The 22,278-nt window shown below is 34.8% G+C and overlaps 1 protein-coding gene across 3 annotated transcripts in view; it reads left to right on the top strand.

Moving 5' to 3' along the window:
* Window positions 1–22,278, top strand: part of AMN1 (antagonist of mitotic exit network 1 homolog) — a 41,181-nt gene that overhangs the window by 8,951 nt on the left and 9,952 nt on the right. For all 3 annotated transcript variants that reach the window (XM_015590078.2, XM_006912722.3, XM_025047413.1), the window contains exons 2-6: window positions 3,827–3,959; window positions 15,395–15,539; window positions 17,111–17,328; window positions 17,640–17,696; window positions 19,853–19,964. In XM_015590078.2, the coding sequence (XP_015445564.1) occupies window positions 3,843–3,959; window positions 15,395–15,539; window positions 17,111–17,328; window positions 17,640–17,696; window positions 19,853–19,964 (649 nt within the window). In that variant the 5' untranslated portion in view covers window positions 3,827–3,842. The remainder of the gene's footprint in view (window positions 1–3,826; window positions 3,960–15,394; window positions 15,540–17,110; window positions 17,329–17,639; window positions 17,697–19,852; window positions 19,965–22,278) is intronic.

The following is a 22,278-nucleotide window of genomic DNA, read 5'->3' as shown; positions in this document are numbered from 1 at the left end:
TATGCCTTACTGTTAAAGTGTACAGCTGAAACTTATTGGATTTCGTTAACCAATGTCACCATAAAAATAATTAATTAATTTTTTAAAAATAGAACTACCTTATGACCCAACAATTCTACTTTTGGTTATTTATACAAAGAAATCCAAAATAGTAATTCGAAAAGATATATGCACCCCTATGTTCATTGCAGCATTATTTACAATAGCCAAGATATGGAAGCAACTTAAGTGTCCATCAATAGACCATTGATTAAAGAAGAGGTAGTACATATATATAATGGAATATAACTTGACCATAAAAAGGAATGAAATCTTAACCAATTACAACAACATAGATATAGACCTAGAGGTTGTCATGTTAAGTGAACTAAATCAGAGACAGACAAATACCATATGATCTCACTTATATGTGGAATCTAAAGAATAAAATAAACAAACAAACAAAACAGAAACAGACTCATGGATATAGACAGCAAACTGATGGTTGCCAGATGGGAGGGCTTGGGGCGCTGGGTAAAAAAGGTGAAGGGATTAAGAACAAATTGGTAGTTACAAAATAGTCACAGAGATGTAAAGTACAACATAAGAACTACAGTCAATAATAATGTAATAATTATGTATAGGAGGGTACTAGACTAAACAGGGGACCACTTTGTAAATTATATAAATGTCTAAGCACAATGCTATACACCTGAAACTAATATAAAATAATATTGAATGTCAATGTAATTGAAAATTTTTTTAAATAAAGGAAAATTAAGGAGCCTTCAACCAGTTCAATCTTCATTTATATTTAATATCAGTGTTTCTCTTATGAGCCCCATACTCAAGTAACTAATGAAAAAAGTTCACATACTCAAGTTCACAAGTAACTAACTAATGAAAAAAAAGCATTTTGTACTTTTGGGGGAAAAAAAAGAATTGTGAATGTGCTCAAATTAATAATCAGAGACTATAATTTAAAGGCACATTGCATTGCTACTATACACTCACTAAATTGGCTAAAACTAAAAAGAGTGAGAATGTCAAGTGTTGACATGGATTCCAAGAACTCTCATTTACTGATGGTAGGATTGTGAATTAGTATAACCACTTTGGAAAACTGTTTGGCATTAAGCTAGCGTATGCATACCCTATGAGCTAATATGTGCACTCCTAGAAATATAGCCAAATGAAACATAGATACATGTGCACAAAAAGACATGTCCAACAGTATTTATATTAGCATTATACAGAATAGTAAAAAATTGTAAACTACCCAACTGTATATCGGCAGTAGAAGAGATAGATAAATTGTTCAAAGAATGGAATATTATGCAGCAGTGAAAATGGACATGAACAAGCTAAACAAACTATAGCTATCTACATGAATGCAGATGAATTTCACAAACATATTAACCAAAAAAGCCAAAGGAAGATGGTGGAACAATATTAAAACGAGACTGAATAGACTCTGAAGTGAATAATATGGGTAGACAGAGACACTACTCAGTGATAAAAGAAATATTTCACAGGAAGATGTAATGATCATGAATATGCAACTAACACAATATAAAAAATGATATCACAGTTACTTGGACAATTGAGGAGGTCAATCATGTTAGAAACAATGCACTAGTTTGCATTTTACCAATACAGAAAGCCAACTCTGTATTATTTATGGATTTATTTTTACATGTTTAGTTATTAAATGTATAATAAAATCATGGACAGAAACTTAAAAACTTCAGGGTAGTAGTTGCCTCTGCAAAGGGAGATAAAAAGAGTAAGTTTGAGTAGGTGTTCAAAAGGAGGCTTTAATTTTATTTGAAATGTTTTAAGTTCAAAGAAGGATGTCTGATACAATATGATAAAGTAGTAACATTTTAAAATTCTAGATTTTGGGTACATGAATTTATATCAATTTCATTTTTCTGTATTTATTTTTCATTTTAAAACAGTAATGCTCATAAACTAGCAAAAACTAGTACAGATGAAAGGAAAACTTTCAAAATACAAGTATTGCAAACTAAGTGTTCTACAGATTCAGTAGAAAATATAAGAACATAGAAGAATTAAATAATACTATTAACAATCATATATACTTGTATAATAAATTTGTTTGCACATATGTGTACATACACAGAGATATTTAGATACATATATGTAATAGAACATTACATCTCTCAAATAGAGAATATACAGTCTCTGAATATAGAGTATGTGCAAAGTCAATCATGTATTTGGCAACAAAAGCAACACTTACAAATTTAAGTCAAAAAATAGCAAACTAGACAAAGGCTATATATAGACAATTTAGAGAAAAGCACATCCAGGTAGCAAATTCATGAAAAAATGTTAAGTTTACTAATAATTAGAGAAATACAAATTAAAGTAATAATGACATGCTACTTTTCACCCATAAGATCTTCCAGCATTTAAGAATAGGTAGATCTTAAAAACATAGTGCTGAGTGAAAAACTATACAAATCTATGACATACATGAGTTAGAAATATATGCATACAACAATCGTGTTTAAAGGACAAATACAACAGAAGAATACACATTAGACATTAGAATGGTTTGCTGGAGTGATGGGGGATAGAATTGGAAAATGGAGATAATGGAAATAAATGGAAAAAATGAATAAAATGAACAATAATACCTACTGCTTGATGGATGTAGATGAAAGGGAACCCTACAACACAGATGACAGAATAATGAAGTATTACAGAGTTCCTGGAAAACAATCTGACAACATATGTTAACATATCCTTGAAATGGTGGAATGCTTATCAATGGAAGAATGACTAAATAAATTATCCACACTGTGAAATATTGGATAGCTATTAAAGGTGAACTAAAATTATACTTGATGCTTTGAAGAATTTCATAAGCTATCAAATAAAACAAGATGTAGAAAAGTGAGAATAGAATGCTGCTATTTAAGGAAACAATGATTTCCTCTCATCTTTTAAATGTATGTGTGGGTATGTGTGTATCTGTATAAGCACAGAGAAAAATAAGAACATATACTAAGTTAGTATGAGGAATTAAACTAATGGAAGGGGGAAGGATAAGAGAGGGAAAGGCAGAGACAACCAAAAGAGGAAAAGAAAAAATATTCTACTAAAAAAACAAAAAAATCAAGTGAATGGCCACATTTATTCATTAATGTAAAATTGTGTATATGTAAGGGTATTTGCAGGCAGGAATTAAATAAGATTTACATGTATTTGTTTAAAATATGAGTTTCTCAGATAATTGGAATTTCAGGCCATGTATGAGATATGTTGGTCGTATAGGTCTTGGTTGTTGCTTGCTGTGATAACTCTACTTTATGCATATACACTAAGTTTATCTCTGTGATTTGGAATCTTTGTAGTTATAGTTCTTTCTCTAGTGATTTCCTTACCTGCATAATTTTTAAGAAAAATAATGAAAACAAGAATGATGGATTAACAGATAAAATTTGTCAATTAGTAGGTCCTAGTTTAATGTTTATTTAGGAATATGTGACTGAAATCTTATGTCTTAGGAATTAAAGAGACTGATTTAGAAAAAAATGCTTTTTTGGTCATTTAGAATGCGTTTTAGTAAATGAGGTATGCTGAGAAAAAAGTTAAAATCACCTCAGTTAAAAATCACTCTTCTAAGAGGAAGAGCAACTTTTTCATAACTGAACACAGACTAGGCTTTTGAATCTTATGAACCTTAATTTATAGATATTAATGTAAAATGTACATCCTCTTTATGAAAGGACTAGGTGTTAACAAACAGCATTAAACAAATATTAAGAATCAGTACTGGTACAGTATAATTTACTATATTATATTTTTATTTTAGATGCCTTTGGTGCTTCATGAAGAATATTTCCAGATATATCACAGACATTAAGCCTTTGCCTCCCAACATAAAAGATAGACTGATTAAAATAATGAGCCTGCAGGGGCAGATAACAGATTCAAATATAAGTGAGGTAAGAGTATGTACAACTAACTGTAAAGCAAGCATATTATATTTTACTGTTTGGGTATGGTTTCAGATTTCTAGAGCAATGGTATGTAGTACAATTAGTAATTATTTTAAAATATAATAAAGCATCAGCATTCTTTTTATCTTCTCATAATCAAAATGTTCATATGTAATAGCTCCTTAAAAATGTCCTGCTATGGATTCAGTTACTTTCCTTGTCTTTATAGTACCAGCACCATTGATCTCTGTGTTTTCAAACAGTCTTAAACTTTTTGATTAATTATACCTCAATAAAACTGGAAAAAATAAAAAGTAAAATGCAGTATGAATAAACAATTGGCCAAAAAAAAAAAAGACCCATAGTAAGAAATATATGTTACATCATGACTCTAGTACACAAAGCACACTCAGGTGTAACAACACAGCAGATCTTCGAATAACATCCTTCTGTTATAATGTTGATGAGATGCCATGGGAACTTAACTCTTGTTTGTATCAATTAGCCTGTGATAAAATTGGTTTTGTTATATGTCATATGTCGTTGGCTTAAAGTCACAGAACCTATTGATGATGTTAAGTGAGGACTCGCTATACTGTGTGCAGTATACTTGGATATTCTGTATTTTATTCTATTATGTCTTATTTTCTTTAAAAATGTCAATCGTAGCCTATTAAATTGATTTTATCCATTCTTGGATAACAACAGCAGTTAAAAATGACATCTTTAAACTCTTCTCATTCTTCTGGATTCCTCACACTTGCTAATTTGCAGTTATTCCCCTTTCCTACAACTAAGCTAAATTGGCTATTCTATAAGGCAGTAAATATAGTAAGGGCCTCCAACCTGAATTAAAATCCTACCTTTGCCACTCTTTCTGACATCAAGCCTCAGTTCTCTTACTGTAAAATGGATTTGTAGCCATCATCACTTTCTATAGAGACTAGAACTACAATAGTCCCTCCTTATCTGTAAGACATGTGGGTTCCCAGTAGATGCCTGAAACTGTGGCTAGCAATGAACCCTATATATACTATGTTATTTTCCTATATGTACATACCTTTTCACTTAAAGGAAGTACTTTACAGCTTCTCTCTGGCACACCTGAGTTGCCAGCTTCACTGCTTTTGTGCTTTGGGGCCATTATTAAGTAAAATAAGGACTGATGGTCAGTCTGATAACTGAGATGGCTTTTGAGTGGCTAATGGGGAGGTAGCATATACAGTGTGAATACAGTGGATGTGAATACTGGGATTCACATCCCAGGCAGGATGGAACAGGACAGTGTGAGATTTCATAATGTTACCCAGAACAGTGCACAATTTAAAACTTACCGAATTATTTCTGGCATTTTCCATTTTATATTTTTGGATCATGGTTGACCACAGGTACCAAAAACTGGTGAAACCACAGATAAAGGGGACTAGTGTACTAATTGTTGTCTTTACCACACATTCTGCCCAAAGCCTGTGATCAAAAGGAAGCAAACTCTGATGACAGCTCTCCAGCATATGACTATTCCTGTGACTTCACATTGTAATTGTGCTTCAGTGCGCCTTAGGGTTTCTTCTGCATTAACCTGATGCACCTTTAATGCTTTATTTTCTTCATGTTAGCTTGCATTTAAACATAGACATTTTAGTGTTGTAGTCTGCTTGACTCTATGGAGGTAGAATAATACTTTCAGGTTCTTATTGTTGATGGTTCTATGGATGTATATAATTTATGCACGACTTAACAGATGAAACATTACGACACTACAGAAAACATGAGTTTCCTCTTTCCTATCATCTCCATTTCATTCTATCCCTTTAGTTTATATTTTAGTGACTTAAATTTTTGTTTTATGGCAATCTTTAACATTTATTTAAACCTAATTTTACCTGAATAGAGATGGGCTTAAGGGGATGAATGAGATAGAAAAAACAAAAGTATAATTTTCCTCGGTGCTCTCCCTCCAATCTCCATCCTTACAAGAGTGCTGTTTATGAAACTATTTATAAAAGCCAAATCTAACATCTGTTGCAAAGTTGCACACCTCTTTGGATCGCTTTTTTTTGTAATATTTCCTAAATCTTTTTATAGTCTCTGGATGGTGAAGGCCTTTTTAAACATGACACTATGAAAGAAAAAAATAGCAAAGTGGAGTTGATACTCTCAAGAGAGCAATCTAAAATGGAGCCAGGAGGCCTCCAGGAAGCTGAGCCAACATACCCCCCCTACATATGAAATTGAACTTTTGAACTGGGCAAAACCACAAATGGCTGTATTCTGATATGGTTCTAGAAACAGGTTCTGCATCACTGAACTCTCCATTAAGAAATAAAATTGTCACTTAGCAATAGACTAAGCAATAATCATGTATAGCACAATGTAAGTTGGCTTGCTAGCACCAATCACAACTCTTTCAAAACAATTTGAGTAACCCGTTTACAAGCCCCCCTTTTTCTATTTTTATAAACTTTGTCTCTTTCTTTCCCCCTCAGAATACAGTTGAGTTTCTACTCAAATCTGTGTGTGCAGATTGCAGTTTCTAAAGACCCCAAATAAAGCTTCTGTTTGCTTTGCAGTTCTTGGTCAAAATTAATTGACATTACATGGTATCAGAGAAATGGGATCCAGAGTGACTTGCCTCCTTTTCCGGTGCCTCTGTTGATTTGATTAAGGTACCAACAAGAGTCCAATGCACTCTGTCATCTCCCTGGTGGCTTTTTTTGTCTATGGAACTTAAAATGCCTGTCTGGTGAGTAATTACTCTTGCAAAATAGAAAGCTCACTTTCTAAGGGAATGGCTGCTGAAAAGCTGCCTTCTAGAACTTGTGCTGGATCTGTGTATAAAAATTATAAGCCCTCTTCATCTTGCAAATTTCTGTCTTACTGGACCATAATTACCTAGGACAGTTTACAGTTAAACTGGTCAACTTGGAGCTCTTTTGAAATCCCTAATTCAGTCTCTCTGAACAGTCAGTTGAAAAAAGGCTACAAATAAGCAACCTTGTAGGAAGCGTATTTTAATTGGCGTTTTGAGGCCTCCAAACGTACAAGTGATTCAAAAGTTGCTTCATTCCACAGATTCTAAATTAACCAAAGCAAATTCCCAGTTATCTCAGAAGCTTGCTAAACTTGAGGAAACTTCTAATGTCTCCTTATCTACACCTCTCCACCTTTGCTGCTTGCCTTTCCTCTCCATCTTTATCCTTCACTCACTGAACTCCCCCCCCCTTTTTTTTTTTTTTAATAATGATGAACCTGAGGTTCCATTAGACACACCCTGCTCTTACCACCTCATTTAAAGTCAAGCCATCAGATAGGCCTGGCCCTGGATGAGAGCCTCTTATTTCTAATATCCCATGGACTAAAGCTGAGCTCTGTGCCATTACTAAATATTTTCCTAATCCCAAAGAGGACTTCATTGGGTTTGCTTAAGAATTTCTGCTCACTGTTCAAACATATGAGCCAGAGTTCTCTGACCTCTATCAGCTTATCCACATGCTTGTAGGAGAAGGACCAAAGTGGGATGGAAAACCCTATGAACAACTACTTTCAAGGACAAAAAGCCATGAACTCAGGTTCAAAGTTGTCTAAACAGCTTTATGAAAAGATACCTCAGGCTTTTCCTTGAGTTACTGATTGGAAGAAAACTTTAAAATGTATTCAAAAACCTGATGAAACTGTTTTTGATTACTTTGATAGATTTGAAAAGGTGTTTAAACAGTATTTCAGCCTAGATGAAGTCAGTGATGACACCTCAATGCTTTTTAATTCATTCTTTGTTAAGGGCCTACAAAACAAACTTGAACAACAGGTTAAAAAAATTACAACTTAATTGGGACACTATGCAAACTCATGACTTAGGAAACTATGCTCAGAAACTCTCCTGGGCTATATAAAAAGAAAACAGAAAGCTACACAGCCCTAAATGCCCAAATTTAGGCAACTGGAGTAATAAACCTACAATTATAACAATTGATGGCTAAATTCTCTTCTCAGGGTCCCCAAGGCAAACCACCATTTAAAGGTGTTTGTAGTTATTGCAAAAGGCCTGGGTATTAGAAAAAAGATTATTTAGAGCTCAAAAGGCAATTACAAGGCCAACAGCTCATAGAATTTGTGAATCCCCCTCAGGGAAATACCGCAGTTTTCTCAGCAATAGGGTTGCTCCGGGATTAAAAAGGGATTTTCCCCATGTTCCTAACTAATTTCTTAGGAAAAATTGATCTACTGAGAATGAGATAACTAGGTCTCTGATGGATATCAGAGCCACCGTACCACCTTATCAGTTCTTAACCCCGCCAGCCTCCATTTCTCTTCCTGAGAGTACTGAAACCATGCAAATGGTAAGAGTTTCCAATCGGCCCATGATTATCTCCAGATCCATTCCAATTCCTTTTCAATTTGGACCTTTTCAAGGAACCTACTGATTTCTTTTAGTTCTCTCTGTCTCTTTTCATCTCCTAGGATGAGACTTTCTTGAATTTCACAAAGCCTATATTTTCATCTTTCAGAAGGGGAAAATATGCTTACATCTTGAGCTTCTAATGACCTTCAAGAGGACTCATCTATGGACTCATTCATAACTATTCCAGTTTTTTCAGTTACCTTAAATGATCCAAACCTTCTTTTAGATTCCATTCCAAATGAACTTTAGTCGAAAAATGCCGTGGACATTGGTTGCATTCATTCCATACTAGCAATGAAAATTCAAATTGACAAAAATAAACCTTTGCCCAGCATCTATCTGTACCCTGTAATGCAGAGACCGTTCAAGGAATCAAACCTATCATTGAAGAATATCTCAAACAAGGCCTCATCTTTCCTTGCACAAGCCCTTGTAATACTTCTATCCAACCTGTTAAAAATATCTCCTGGGAGGAGATGGAGATTTGCTCAAGATCTAAGAGCCATAAATAATGTAATCATACCTAGGTACCCAACTGTGCCTAACCTTCATACCTTACTCTCAGCCATACCACTGAAAAGTAAATTCTGTTTGGTTACAGCTCTTTGTAGTGCTTTCTTCTTCTCCCTCTTCTCCTTCTCCCTCTTCTCCTTCTCCTCCTCCTCCTCCTCCTCCTCCTCCTCTCCTTCTTCCTTTCTTCTTCTTCTTTTTTTTTTTTTAAAGCATTCATGTTGATTCTGAAAGCCAATTTTTATTTGCTTTCACATGGGAAGAACAGTATGCTTGGACAGTAATGCCTCAGAACTAATTTACTTTGAAAGCTGATTTACTTTTCCCAAATTTTAAAGGCAGATATCCCTTACCAGTCCACCCTTTTACTCTACATAGATGACCTTGTCCTCTGCTTACCCTCTGAAGCATCTCTTGGTTATAAGAACTAGCAAAAAAAAGAACATAGGTATCTAAAGAAAAACTTCAATTCTATAAAACTCCCTTGCCTTTAGACCCTTTGAGGTATGGGAAATGGACTTTATTTAGTTGCCTGCTTCTCAAGGATACAAATATGTGTTAGTAATGACTTACAGGTTTTCTCATTGGGTGGAAGCATTGCCATCCTGCAAAGTCACAGCCTCAATAGTATGTAAAATACCCTAGGAAAGATCTCCCACACCTGGGGAATGACCTTGGAGCTCCATAGAGACCAGAGAACTCCTTTCACAGGACAAATTATACAGTCTGTTTCTAGATCTAGCTGATTTTGCAACATTTTCATTGTGTTTATCATCCCTAGTTTTCTGGTCTTGTAGGATGGACTAATAGGATGACCAAAACTCAAAATAGCAAAACTTGTAGAGACTTTTAATCTGCCTTGGTGTAAGGCTCTTCCCTTGGTGTCACTCAACCTAAGCTCTACTCCCTTTAGCAAACAAAGACTGTTTCTCCTTTTGAAATCATTACCAGCAGATCCATGAGATTAGATCAAGGGATATATGAACATGCAGTGCCAAAAGGAGACGTCCTGCTCTGCTGTAAAGAACTCACAGGGGCCCTTGAGACTAACTCATAGCTCATAGAGAAATCTTTCCATAGCGCGCTCCTGGGAGAAGATCTACCTCAAGGTCTCCACTCCCGAGATTATGTCTATTGGAAATGCCATCTCCATAAAGTTGCCCTTCACCCCCGATGGAAAGGGCCTTATCAGGTATTACTAACTAATCCTCGTGCTGCTAAGCTTAAGCATATTGACTCATGGATTCATGTTTTTCACTTAAAAAGGACACCCACACCTGAGTGGTCATCTCAGCCTGTTGGAGACCTTAAGCTGAAAATCTCTAAACAACCCAAGGCCACCACTAGAATTTTCATTCTGAGATTGAAGCAGATGACACCTGATGTAGACAGCTCTCTCAAGACCCTGGACCAGGCCACTCATACTTGATTCCACCCAGTAGCTTTATTCCTGGTCTTCCCTTGGACCACCTTTGTTTCATTTTCCAATTACATTGTAATCATTGCCTAATTTTTACATGAACAAAACTCTTGATAAAACAACCTTTCTTATCCTAGCTCTTTAGTCTAATTTCAAGATGAACATATTCAGATTCTTATGTCTGCTTGCTGCAATGACAACCTTATTTGCCTTTCAACACTCTTTTGCTGCCACCATGCAGTGATTATCCAACAATGCCAGTTTAACTGACTTTGATATGCACCCAAGCTAACCATACTCATGATGATCCAGAATTAATGTCTTCGCCCCTAAGCCTTGAAAGCTTACAAAACCTAACATGTGACCTTCCTATAGCCAAATCTATCTGTAAGGTACCTCCAACCCACAAGAGAATACCCATAAATACAATCTGGACTTACTTATAACTAATCTGTTTTGAAAAATACAAATGGTTCAGGCAGAATCTTGGGTTATGTTCCTTTAAAAATGTATAACTACACTCTGTTTGATTCAGATGACTGTGAGTTCACATCTGAATTGGCCATAAGTGACTACAGTGTTACTTCTTATAATGCCTATGTAATAGGGGGAAATTCAGGGAATAATACCACTCAATCCTGAAAAGCAGATGTCTTCCCACTCTTGAATACTACTTAGGGACTAGATTTTAAAAATCTCATATTTGGTGAAAAACAAATGAATTCTGTTTCTTAGGGAATCCCATCCCCAAAGTTTGGAACAAAACCCATGCTAATCTTTCAGTCCTGACTCAAATATATAGAATCTGCAAGTGCTCTTTTAATCCCTCTCATGTTAAGTCTTATGATGACTTTAATGTCTTCTGCATTGATGACTATTACGAACATCCAACATAGGGAGGACATGAAGTCCCTACCTCAGAAGTAAGGCTTAATACTTCCCTCAGAGTTTGGATTGAAGGGCCTAATTACATGCTGTCACTTGAGGGCACTGGGTGCTTTTTCTCACGTGGCACCCAAATATATGCCACCTTGCCAAGCTGATGGCAAAGTTACTAACTGATATTGTCACCAGAAAGACTTCCTTCCTCTGCTTTTATCCCCAATCCAGGCTCTTTTGTCTATAAACTTTGACCAAAACAAACCAAATGGAATTGGAATTTCAGGTATGGTCTTTTCGATCCTCTTTCCACACATTATAAATGAGCAAGGCTTTGGGCATGCCTTGCTAGAACTTTCCTTTCTTGGTTTGAAGTAGCCAAATTAGAAAAGCCTATCAGAATTCTTTCTATTCTTGTAGCACAATCATAGAAAGCTACAGTTACTGCCTTTGGAGAACAACAAGAAATGATTGATAGTCTGGCTGAGGTAGTACTACAAAACCAGAGCTCTAGATGTGTTAGCCACCCAACAAGATGGTACTTGTGCGCTATTTGGAGAGGATTGTTGTCTCTATGTCAGCGAATCAGGTAAAATAATACAACAGCTTGAGGTTCTGAAACAAAATATAAAATCCTTGAATAGGCAGAATATTACCTTATAAATTGGGATTAGACAGATGTATTTAGCTGGCTGCCCACAGGAATAGGGACCTGGCTTTGTTCTGGCTCTGTATCACTGAATTATTTATTAGGAAATAAAATTTTCATCTGGCAATAGATATAAGCAACAATCATGTATAGCACAGTGTAAGACAGCTTGTCAGCACCAATCACAGCTCTTTCAAAAAAACTGTGTAACCCCTTTGGAAGCCCCCACTTTTTCTGTCTTCATAAACTCTGTCTCTTTCTTTCCCTCTTGGAATACAGTTGCATTTCTACCCAAATTCATAAGTTTAGAATTGTAATTTCTAAGGACCCCAAGTAAAGCTTCTGTTTGCAGTTTTTGGTCAAAACCGACTGACGACGCCTAAGTTAGAAACCAAGAAGAAAAAGATTGATGTATTTGATTACGTCAAAATGTGAGCTGCTTTATGTCAAGAAGAAAAAAAAAGCAAAATCAAGTAACAAACCAGGCAAAACATTTGCAATATGTACGAAATTCTGTGGGTTTTTTTTTATCTTGACAATTTAAAAAATCTCCACCAACCAATAAGAAAAATCAAACATATGCTAAAGTAGAAGAATCAGGAAATACCCAAAGAAAAGAAATATAAATCACCAATAACATATGAAAGAATATGTAACCTTATTAGAAACAAAAGTCATAGTTTGGCAGAGACTTAAAAAATAATAATAATCAGCGTTGACAATAGTGTGGGGAACTGTTGCTTTTATACCCTGCTTAAGAAAGCAGAAATTGATAAAATCCTTTTAGGAGGATAGTTTGTCATTAACTATCAAAAGTCTTCAATTTTTGCTTACCATTGACTCAACAATTTTACTTCTGGTATTTTTTTCCAGTTTTATTGAGATATTATTGACATGACATTATATAAGTTTAAAGTATAAAACACAGATGATGATTCGATACACTCATATATTGCAAAATAATTAGCACAGTAGGGTTAGTTAGCATTTCCATCATCTCACAGAATTACCATTTACTTCTGGTATTAATCTCAAGAAAATAATAATTGGGAAAGTACACAAGTATGTTCATCATGTCATTCATAATAATAGAAATAGTTGATAGTTATATACAGCATATATTATAAGCAAGCCACCTTTATTTCTCACAAAATAGTATCCCCGTTTTAATGAGGATAGTGAGGCGCAAACAAAACAAAAACAAATAAAAAACAGCTTGATCACACTCATAGGTTTGAAATGCAGGCGGTCTGCCTCCAGAGTATGTGTTCTTAATCACTATACTATATTGCCTCCTAAATCAGCCTAAATGTTCAACTTAAGTGTTTGCCAGTGTAGGATGCATTTAATAAGTTATGGTGCATGCATAGAATGGAATAGTATGCAACTATAGTAAATTATTTTTGTAAAACATGCTCATTTTATAAGTATATATAATCCAATTTCATTTTTCTTGAAAGAATGTTTTTAAAAACTCAGAAAAATCAAAACTAGTATTATGTTTTCCTTTGGGTGTTGGTATTATGCATAATTTTAGTTATAGTGGTTAAAAGCCTTTTGGAATTAGAAGGATCTGGTTTCCAAGTGTAGCTCTGCTCCTTTTTTGGCTGTGTACTTTGTGTTGCTGTTTAAGCTCTGGATGTCTCAATTTCCTCATTTATAAAATGTCAGTATGTCAGGGGTATGTGTATGAGAGAGAGAAAGAGGGAGAGGGAGAGGGAGGGGCGGAAGAGGGAGGGAGAGGGAGAAGGAGGGGCGGAAGAGAATAAATTTAGTGTTTTGAGTTGAGATGGTGTCATTCCAATGAGAAGTCAGCTCATTCTCAAACCTGGTTTGAAGGGTCAGGGAGTTGTTCCTGGCCTAATGATTTGAGCTTGGAGGCAGTAGTGATGATAGACTGGTAATGAGTGGGATAAAGAGAGATGATTTGAGGTCCTAGAATGCTAGATTTGACATTTTAGGTTATTGGATGCCAACATGCATATTATTAAGCCAGATTATGAACATGTTCTCTCAAAAGGACTATACACTTCAGCTGTATAACATCTGTTTCTTTTCTGGTGACTTGCAGATTCTCTTCATAGTGTTCCAGTAGCACAAATGGGTAATTATCAGGAATATTTAAAGACATTGGCTTCTCCACTTCGAGAGATTGATCCAGATCAACCCAAAAGACTGCATACTTTTGGCAACCCATTTAAACAAGATAAGAAGGTAGGATACCTATTTCTGTTTCTGCCCAAATTGTGCTATTCTTGCTATAATTCATTTCTTCTTGGCAAGATGAATATAAATCAGAGGTTCTCCTTCTGTTTATTTAAAAGATAAAATATGACTCCAGGGTTATTTGTTTATGGAAAGTGGGGGCCTCCTGATGCAAGAGTGTCTTGGTTAAGGAAAATAATAGCTGACATTTATTGAGTACCTAGTAGGAGCTGGTGTTTGAACTGATCACATTTAATGCTCACAACCGTTCTGCAGATAAGTATTACTGTCTGCCCTTTACTAAGAAGAAATGAAGGCTCACAGTGATAAAATGACACAACTGATAAGAGCCAGGATTTAAACTTACATCTTTCCAGATTCAGAGTCTATATTCATTCCCACCTCCACACATTAATTTATGCAATATTAAAATCACTATTTATTTCCTCAGTTTCCATTTTTCAGATGTCTAGTGCTTTATCTAGATAGTGGCAAAGTGTTTCTCTTGAAATATGAAGTACTAGGTGATATTACTTTGTTTGAATTGTCCTACTAGAGATCTAAATGTCAGTAGTGGGAGAGGAAGAGAGAGAGGGAGAGGGAGAGGGAGGGGCGGAAGAGAGAGGGAGAGGGAGGGAGAGAATTAAATAACTTAACATATATAACACTTAATATCCTTCCTGGTAAGTGCCCAATAAAGAGAAATAGTTATTATCATTTTTATAATTTTTCTATATGTTTGACTGTTTTACAATAATAATACATTATTTTTATATTCAGAAAAGTAAAGCCATTTATATTTTGGGAAAAAATAAGTAAAAGTAAAATAACCCCAAAAAGAGAGTTCAGAATGCTTTGAAATTGATATGCTACTTGTTGACCCGAGTAAACATTCGATAATACTGGGTTTATTTTTACTAGCTCCCGAAAATAAGAATGAAGGAGGTAAATGTTCTAGATAAGCAATATTAATACCCACCCTATAATCATTTGTTGTATAAGTGATTAAAGACTCATACCTGCTGAGCAAAGAGGCATACGGCTGGAATCTCTAATAATAAGCAGGAATTACTGGAAGAGGATAAGCACCTCACCACCCCGATTCTGCTTCTCAGGTCTAGTGGGACTTTTCTCTGTACCAGCCATTTGTTCTCAACATTCTGTGTGTTCCAAAAAAGACTTAGGGGCACTAGAAGGTGCACTTCAAGATGTAAGTAGGCTTGGCTTTTTCCTGCTTTTTATATCTTTCCATACAGACATGTTTCTATATTCTTTGCTATATTTTTCATTCACTATTTGTTATGACCACCAAAACACTGAATGTGAAATAAACATATTTATTGGAAAAATGGACTTTTCAAAACATGTGTTTATTACAGATTTTACATCCTGAAGTCCAAACTCTAGATCTACGGAGCTGTGATATTTCAGATACTGCTCTCCTGCACCTGTGTAACTGCAGAAAACTGAAGAAATTAAATTTAAATTCCTCAAAAGAAAACAGAATTTCTATAACTACAAAAGGTATGTTTATTAACACCGAATGAATTCATAGATTACCGTTCACCATCTGGTATAATTTTGGAGGAAAAAAGGGGGGAAATATGTCAAAAGAGAGTATGAAGATGTCAAAGAAATAGAAGCTATATCAATAAAAATATTCAAACTAAGATAACGAACCCAATTTAGAATTCTTGCTTGTAAACAGGGCTGGGAGTTAAGAAATACACTGGGTAAGTCACTACCTTGTAGTTTAAACATTTAAAATAAACATAGTTGGATACTTCTGTATTTTAAATTTTTTGCCTGGTATAGTGGAACAAGAAATGACTAGTTCATACTTTGTTACAGCTTTTTTGATGCAATATTATAACAGAAAATTATCAGATTAAACTTACTGGGCACTCTCCTATCAGTCTGTACAATGCGTAGGTTTTCATGGCCAGACGACTACATTTTTCAGCGTCACTATTACATGAATTAGTGGATCTTTATCTTTTTTTAAAAAAAAAATAGGTTGGTTTTTTTTTTACCTTTTTCTTCAATATAAGAAAGAGGGACTTAGTTGGCTAAGTTTCTGGAAAATTTTGTGGATAGTTGGCTCTATATTGCAATCATCTTGGTTAGCAAGTTAGGATATTCATAATATTGCAAAGAAGCATGAATTTTTATTTTATTTTTTTCTTCTACCCTCACCTAGCCCCCGTGCCCTTCCCAGCCCCCACTGGGAAGCATCCTGGCCTGAACAACAAAAAGCATAAATTTTTTAATGTTTACACAAGTAATAACTCACTAAAAAGAACTTTCATGCTGGACAATGATGAATAAAATAAGTTATAGAACACAATAAAAATGACCTACACATAAAATTCCCATCTCCCCTTTGGTGTATTTTTTCCACAAAATTCTTTTCACAGTATTATAATGTTTGTCCATGATTGAAGGGCTCAGGATCCCCAAAGCACTCTTTTATTTATGTGGCACATTATATATCCATGTCCAACATGCATTTGCATCAGTTAATTGGATTTAAGGACTTCTCTTTTCTTGCTCCTCGGTAAGATTGATCCAGGGTGACAAAAGGAGCATGATAGTAGAAAAGGGAGAAGAGCAAATACATAGACATAGATATGATGCCTAAGGATAGGCATGGAAACTATTACTTCAGGCAGTTGGTCAGTTTAACTGATTTCTCTTCAGAGTCCATAAGAAAAATAATTTTATTACTTTAAAACTTTTGTTTTAACAAAAAGGAGAATCATTTCCTATTTAGTTACCTAATTTGGTCATGGATGACTTGGCTATTTCCTAAAAGCCAATGTACTCTCTATTCATAAACAATAAAGGCTTACTGTTAAATGCAGATATTCTGGAGAATATACTACAGACTGTGTAGAGAATTCCTACAACATTCCAAAGACTTTGGAATGACAGCATCACTGGAAAATAAGTATATCCTCACAGATGGACTACTTTGAAAAAGACTATCATACAAATGCATGTATCAGTACCAGTGATTGCTAAAATGCAAATCAGTCACATTTCTTTCATATATACATGTATAGCTCATTGATACACAATTGTGTTTTCCCCAGGAATAAAAGCTGTGGCTTCATCTTGTTCATTCCTGCATGAAGCTTCTTTGAAAAGATGCTGCAATCTCACTGATGAGGGAGTCCTTGCTCTTGCACGCAATTGCCGGCTGCTAAAGATCATTGATTTAGGTGGCTGCTTAGGAATTACTGATGTGTCCTTACATGCATTAGGAGAAAACTGCTTATTTTTGCAGTCCGTTGATTTTTCAGCTACTCAGGTAAATAAAATACAGACTTGAAATATGGAAACTGTATGTTTTTGCACAGTATTTTCAATGACTCATCAAAAGAACATAATTATCTTTGTTGGCAAAATTGTTGACCAGTTCATGCTTTGGTGGCTAAGTAATTGCAATATAATTTGGCACATTCTGCACATTATTTTAAGTAAGGGTGGAAGGTATGTGTGGTTAAAACACATTTGCTGAATAGGAGACAATAAAACTATATCTAAATGATGAATAATTTTTAGAAAATTTTACTTCCATCATCTTCATTTATGTGCTGTATTGTTTTTTCCTTTGCTTAGGTATCTGACAATGGTGTGGTTGCGCTTGTTAGTGGACCTTGTGCCAAGAAATTAGAGGTAATTTGAAAATATCTATAAAGATGATGTTAACTAATTTTTTATATTATCCTCAGAAATTCTTTTTAAACCCAGCAGACAACCAGTGCCTTATTATCAATTAGGTATTTCCATGAATTTTTTTTTTGTCTTTACCTCTTTATTTCCAGAGTAAAGAAAAACTGATAGAGTAGAAGATGAAAAGTATGCTTTAAAATAAAAACCCATTTTATTTCCAATGAAAGTTCTTATTTTCCAGAAGTTTTAGCTTCTGACACATTTAAGGATAGTCTTATTTTGGATGAAGACTGAAAGTTTATCAATGTAAAGTGATATTTTTTAGAATTTTCATGTCTGACTAATATTCCTACCGGGATTGCTTATTCTCTTGCCATCGTATTTTTCTGGATCCATGAAGGGATCCAGAAAAGGATACTACTGTGCCATAAAAGTTATTTTGAGCTGAAGATACTTGAAAATCAACTCATATAAAAGAGGATTTGTCTGAACATCCCCCCACCCACCACCAATCTGCCTAAAAGCAGAGCCTTCCAAAAGGATTCACCTGTCATCAAACCCCCTTCAGAGAAGACTTCCCACACCAGTAGAGATCACTCCTATCACTGGAGAAGTCAAATGAGAAATTGTATAAACAAATACTGTCATAAGATCATCATACCTGCTATCTACTCTCCGAAAGGCCCATTCTTGTCTTTACTAAGTCATTTGTTTTTCTATAAGTATCCTTTTAACCCCACCCCCTTTCCCTGTTAAGATGGAATATAAACTCTAAATCCTAGCCATTTTTTGGAGACACTTTCTCTGTGAGCACACGTATGAGTAAATTCTATCTTTTTTTTTTGCTGATCTGTTTTTTGTCAGTTTAAGTTTGCAAGTCTCCAAAGACAGGATAAAGAAAAGGATTTTTTTTTTACCCCAATAGCCATATTATACAGCTGTTTAAAAATATCTTAAAATTAGTGTTCAGCCTTTTGATTCAATGACTAATGTGGCACTTAAATCTCCATAAACAAGATTTAGTATTTTAAATTTTTACAGAGTAGTTTCATAATGTATGTGTTCTTTTACAGTTTTTTTCTTAATTCAAAATCGTTTTTCAATTTTTCAAGCTCTATTGAAGTATAATTTACATGCAGTTAAATTTACCCATTTATGTGTACAGTTTGAATTTTGGTAATTGTTATATAGACTTGTAACTACGGCCACTTTTAAGTATAGAACATTTCCATCACCCTAAAAAGTTTTCTCCTGCACCTTTGCAATCAGTGCCAATGACAATACTTTGTCATTGTGGTTTTGCCTTTTATATAATTTTATATAAATAGAATCATTCAGTATATAGTCTTTGGTTTTTTACTTTTTTCTTTTACTTCTTTCACTAAGTATACTGTGTTTGAGATTCATCCACGTTGTTGCATGTGTTAATATTTCATTCCTTTTTTTTTTGCTGAGTAATATTACAAACTGGATATGACAGTTTGTTCATACATTCACCATTTAATGGACATTTGGGTTCCAATTTGGACTATTATAAGTACTACTATGAATATTTGTATAAAAGTATATAGATATTATGTTTTTATTTTTCTTGTATAAACACCCAGGAATGCAATTGTTGGGAATATAGTACATACATGTTTAGCTTTATAAGATAGCACCATACTGATTTCCAAAGTGGCTAAACTAACATTATGTTTAAAATTTTTGTCTATTAATACAAATAGATATTTTTCATTTTAACTGTTTTATCTTATTCTATTATATTAATGAATCACCATTTGATTCCCAGTCATTACTTCTTTACTGTTACAAATAATATTACAATGAGCATATTTGTAAATTGTTTCCTTGTGCACATGTACAAGAGTTTCTCTCTATACACTGGACATCTGGAGTTGGAATTGCTGGGTTCTAGGGTATACTCATCTTCAACTTTAATAAATATTGCCAAATTGCTTTATAGAATGGTTGGGCATTTAACTTATAAAGCTGCTATACCTTCCAAATTACTGCAGACTTGCAATAGTACTTTCTATAGAGTTTTCTTTACAAGTTGGTATTTGATTCTTTTTGTATCAGAGTATTTCTCAAGTTTTTTTTTCATATGGTTATCAAGACCTATTTTTTTCTTTTGAATATCCTTTATTTTTAAATAGGAGATTCATATGGGACATTGTGTGAATCTGACTGATGAGGCTGTAGAAGCTGTCCTTACTTGCTGTCCTCAGATACGTATATTACTGTTCCATGGGTGCCCCTTGATAACAGGTTAGTATGATAGACTTCTTGGGTTCAAATCCTGGTTTTATCTTTTAGCAATTGTGTGACCTTGAGTAAGTTACTTAACTCGTGCCATTATTCAGTTTCCTCATCTGTAAGATAGGTATAATGTCAGTACCTACCTCATAAACTCGGTCACGATGATTATCTGACGACACCATATATATGGTGCTTAACACATAGTAATGGCTCAGTAAATGTTGGTCGTGATGATGGTGGTGGTGATGGTGGTGGTGGTGATGGTGATGGTAAACACTCAATAAATGTTACCTAGTATGAGGATGATGGTGATGGCAGTGATAGTGGTCATGATACAATACATGATGCTTAATGTAGACAATAAAAAAAATCAAGTTTGTAATATTACATATATCAAATATGTTAAATAACCATCAATCTGTAGCCGTTGAGATTCAGAATAATTTGGACTCTTAGGTTAATGTGGTTCTTCACTGAAGGAAAACAAAGTACTCATAGCCCATTTGGCCTGTATGAGAACCATGATACTGTATATCACTGTGCCCCAGAAACCATAGCACCTCACCCCTTTGACATTATCCTTACCTACACCACAATATAATCTAGATCTCACTTATAAATCAGTACTTATGCCAAGTCCTTCTGGCTCATTTCTCTAACTACAGTCTAAACAGCTATTCTCTAGGTTGAGTTACTATCCTAGAAGTCTTTTTGACAATTTATGTTTTTTCTTATATTTGGACCACCAATGTAAATCAAGCCTATAATAGGTTATATTTGTTTACCAGTGACATCTATAATGAAAACTATATCTAATTTTAGGCAAAACATCTCTCAAAAAACTAATGCCAAAAGGGACATTAGAAATTGTTAACAGTGGTTACCTCTAGGGAAAATTGTAGAAGGACAAGAAGAGGAAAAAACCTTCACTATATACATACTCTTTCTGCCTCTTGAATTTTGTATCATGTGACTGATTTTACCTTCTAAAATTAATAATAATTTTAAGAAAATAATTTAGAACCAGGAAAACTCATAGGACTGAGTGCAGGGGATTGGTACATGTGTATACTGCTTTGGGGGTTGTGAGAAGGCAAGCAAAGGCTCTCGAATGGTCATCCAACAGTAAAATTGTATTCTAATAGGTAGGCTATTGTTATAAGGTGGAAGAGACCACAGTATGTGAACTGTAGTAACAGCAACCTTGTATAATAGATCTTTTCAGAATATCAGCTAAAAGTGTGTAAATCTACCACTGAGATGTGTATATTTCATCAATACACTGATCGAGCAAGTGGTACTCTTAAAATGATTCTATTTCCCCACACTGTTTTAATTACAGATCTGCTCTAAGGGGGCTAATTTTTTCCCAAAGCCAGATGAAATATCAGACATGTATCATCAACTTTTCTTATTCTCAGATAGATATGTCTCATCATTTCATATCACTGAATCCTTCACATTTCAGTAATTAAAATGTCTTAGGCCCGTATAATATTCAAACAAGTTGTAGTTAAAGCTTTGCTCCTCCAGTCAGCTTAGGTTTGTTGTAGGTGGGTAGGTTGCAGTGGGTAAGGGGGTGTTGTTCGTTTTCTGTTTTACCAGCTTGTACTTCTCTCTCTTCCCCAGCTGACCCGCCATGGTTTCTGACTCCACCAATGTCAGTGCACAGTAGCATTGGGGGAGCAAGAGGGAGTAAAGGAAAGAAAAAATATTACTTTACCATTACTACTGCTATCTAGTGCCCACACTCTGTGCTCTGTGGATGAACTGGTCCTGATCCATGCTCTCCCCAAAGCCGGGCACTTTGGAGGTTCTCCAGAGCTCACTTCCTACTACTTCCTTCCTCTTCATTGCATATGTCTCTTATCTGCATTTCTCTTGATTTAGACAAATGTGTCCGGAAAATATGTTGTAGTGGTTAATCTGATTTTTAAACCCAGAGGTTTTTGAGATAAATGACATAATTATTGAGATTACTGGTAACCAAAGATATATTATCAGTTGGTGAATTCAAGAGAAATGCCTGGCTAGTAAGATTCCAGACACTAGGAAAGCTTAATCCCACTAAATCTTTCTCTATTCACATAATAATTGAATATACTGAATTTACTAACTCAACTTTAAGATCCTAAAGGACAGGGGTTATGCCATGTAATTCTTTTCTTCCTTCCTTCCTTCCTTCCTTCCTTCCTTCCTTCCTTCCTTCCTTCCTTCCTTCCTTCCTTCCTTCCTTTCTTGCTTCCTTCCTTCTTTCTTCATTTCTTCCTTTTCTCTTTCTTTCAGGACTCTGTTTTTCAGAGGACTCAGACTATCCATCACA

This window comes from Pteropus alecto, unplaced genomic scaffold (assembly GCF_000325575.1).
Source record: "Pteropus alecto unplaced genomic scaffold, ASM32557v1 scaffold103, whole genome shotgun sequence".
NCBI classification, from domain to species: domain Eukaryota; kingdom Metazoa; phylum Chordata; class Mammalia; order Chiroptera; family Pteropodidae; genus Pteropus; species Pteropus alecto.
This window is presented reverse-complemented; position numbering and strand designations above follow the sequence as displayed.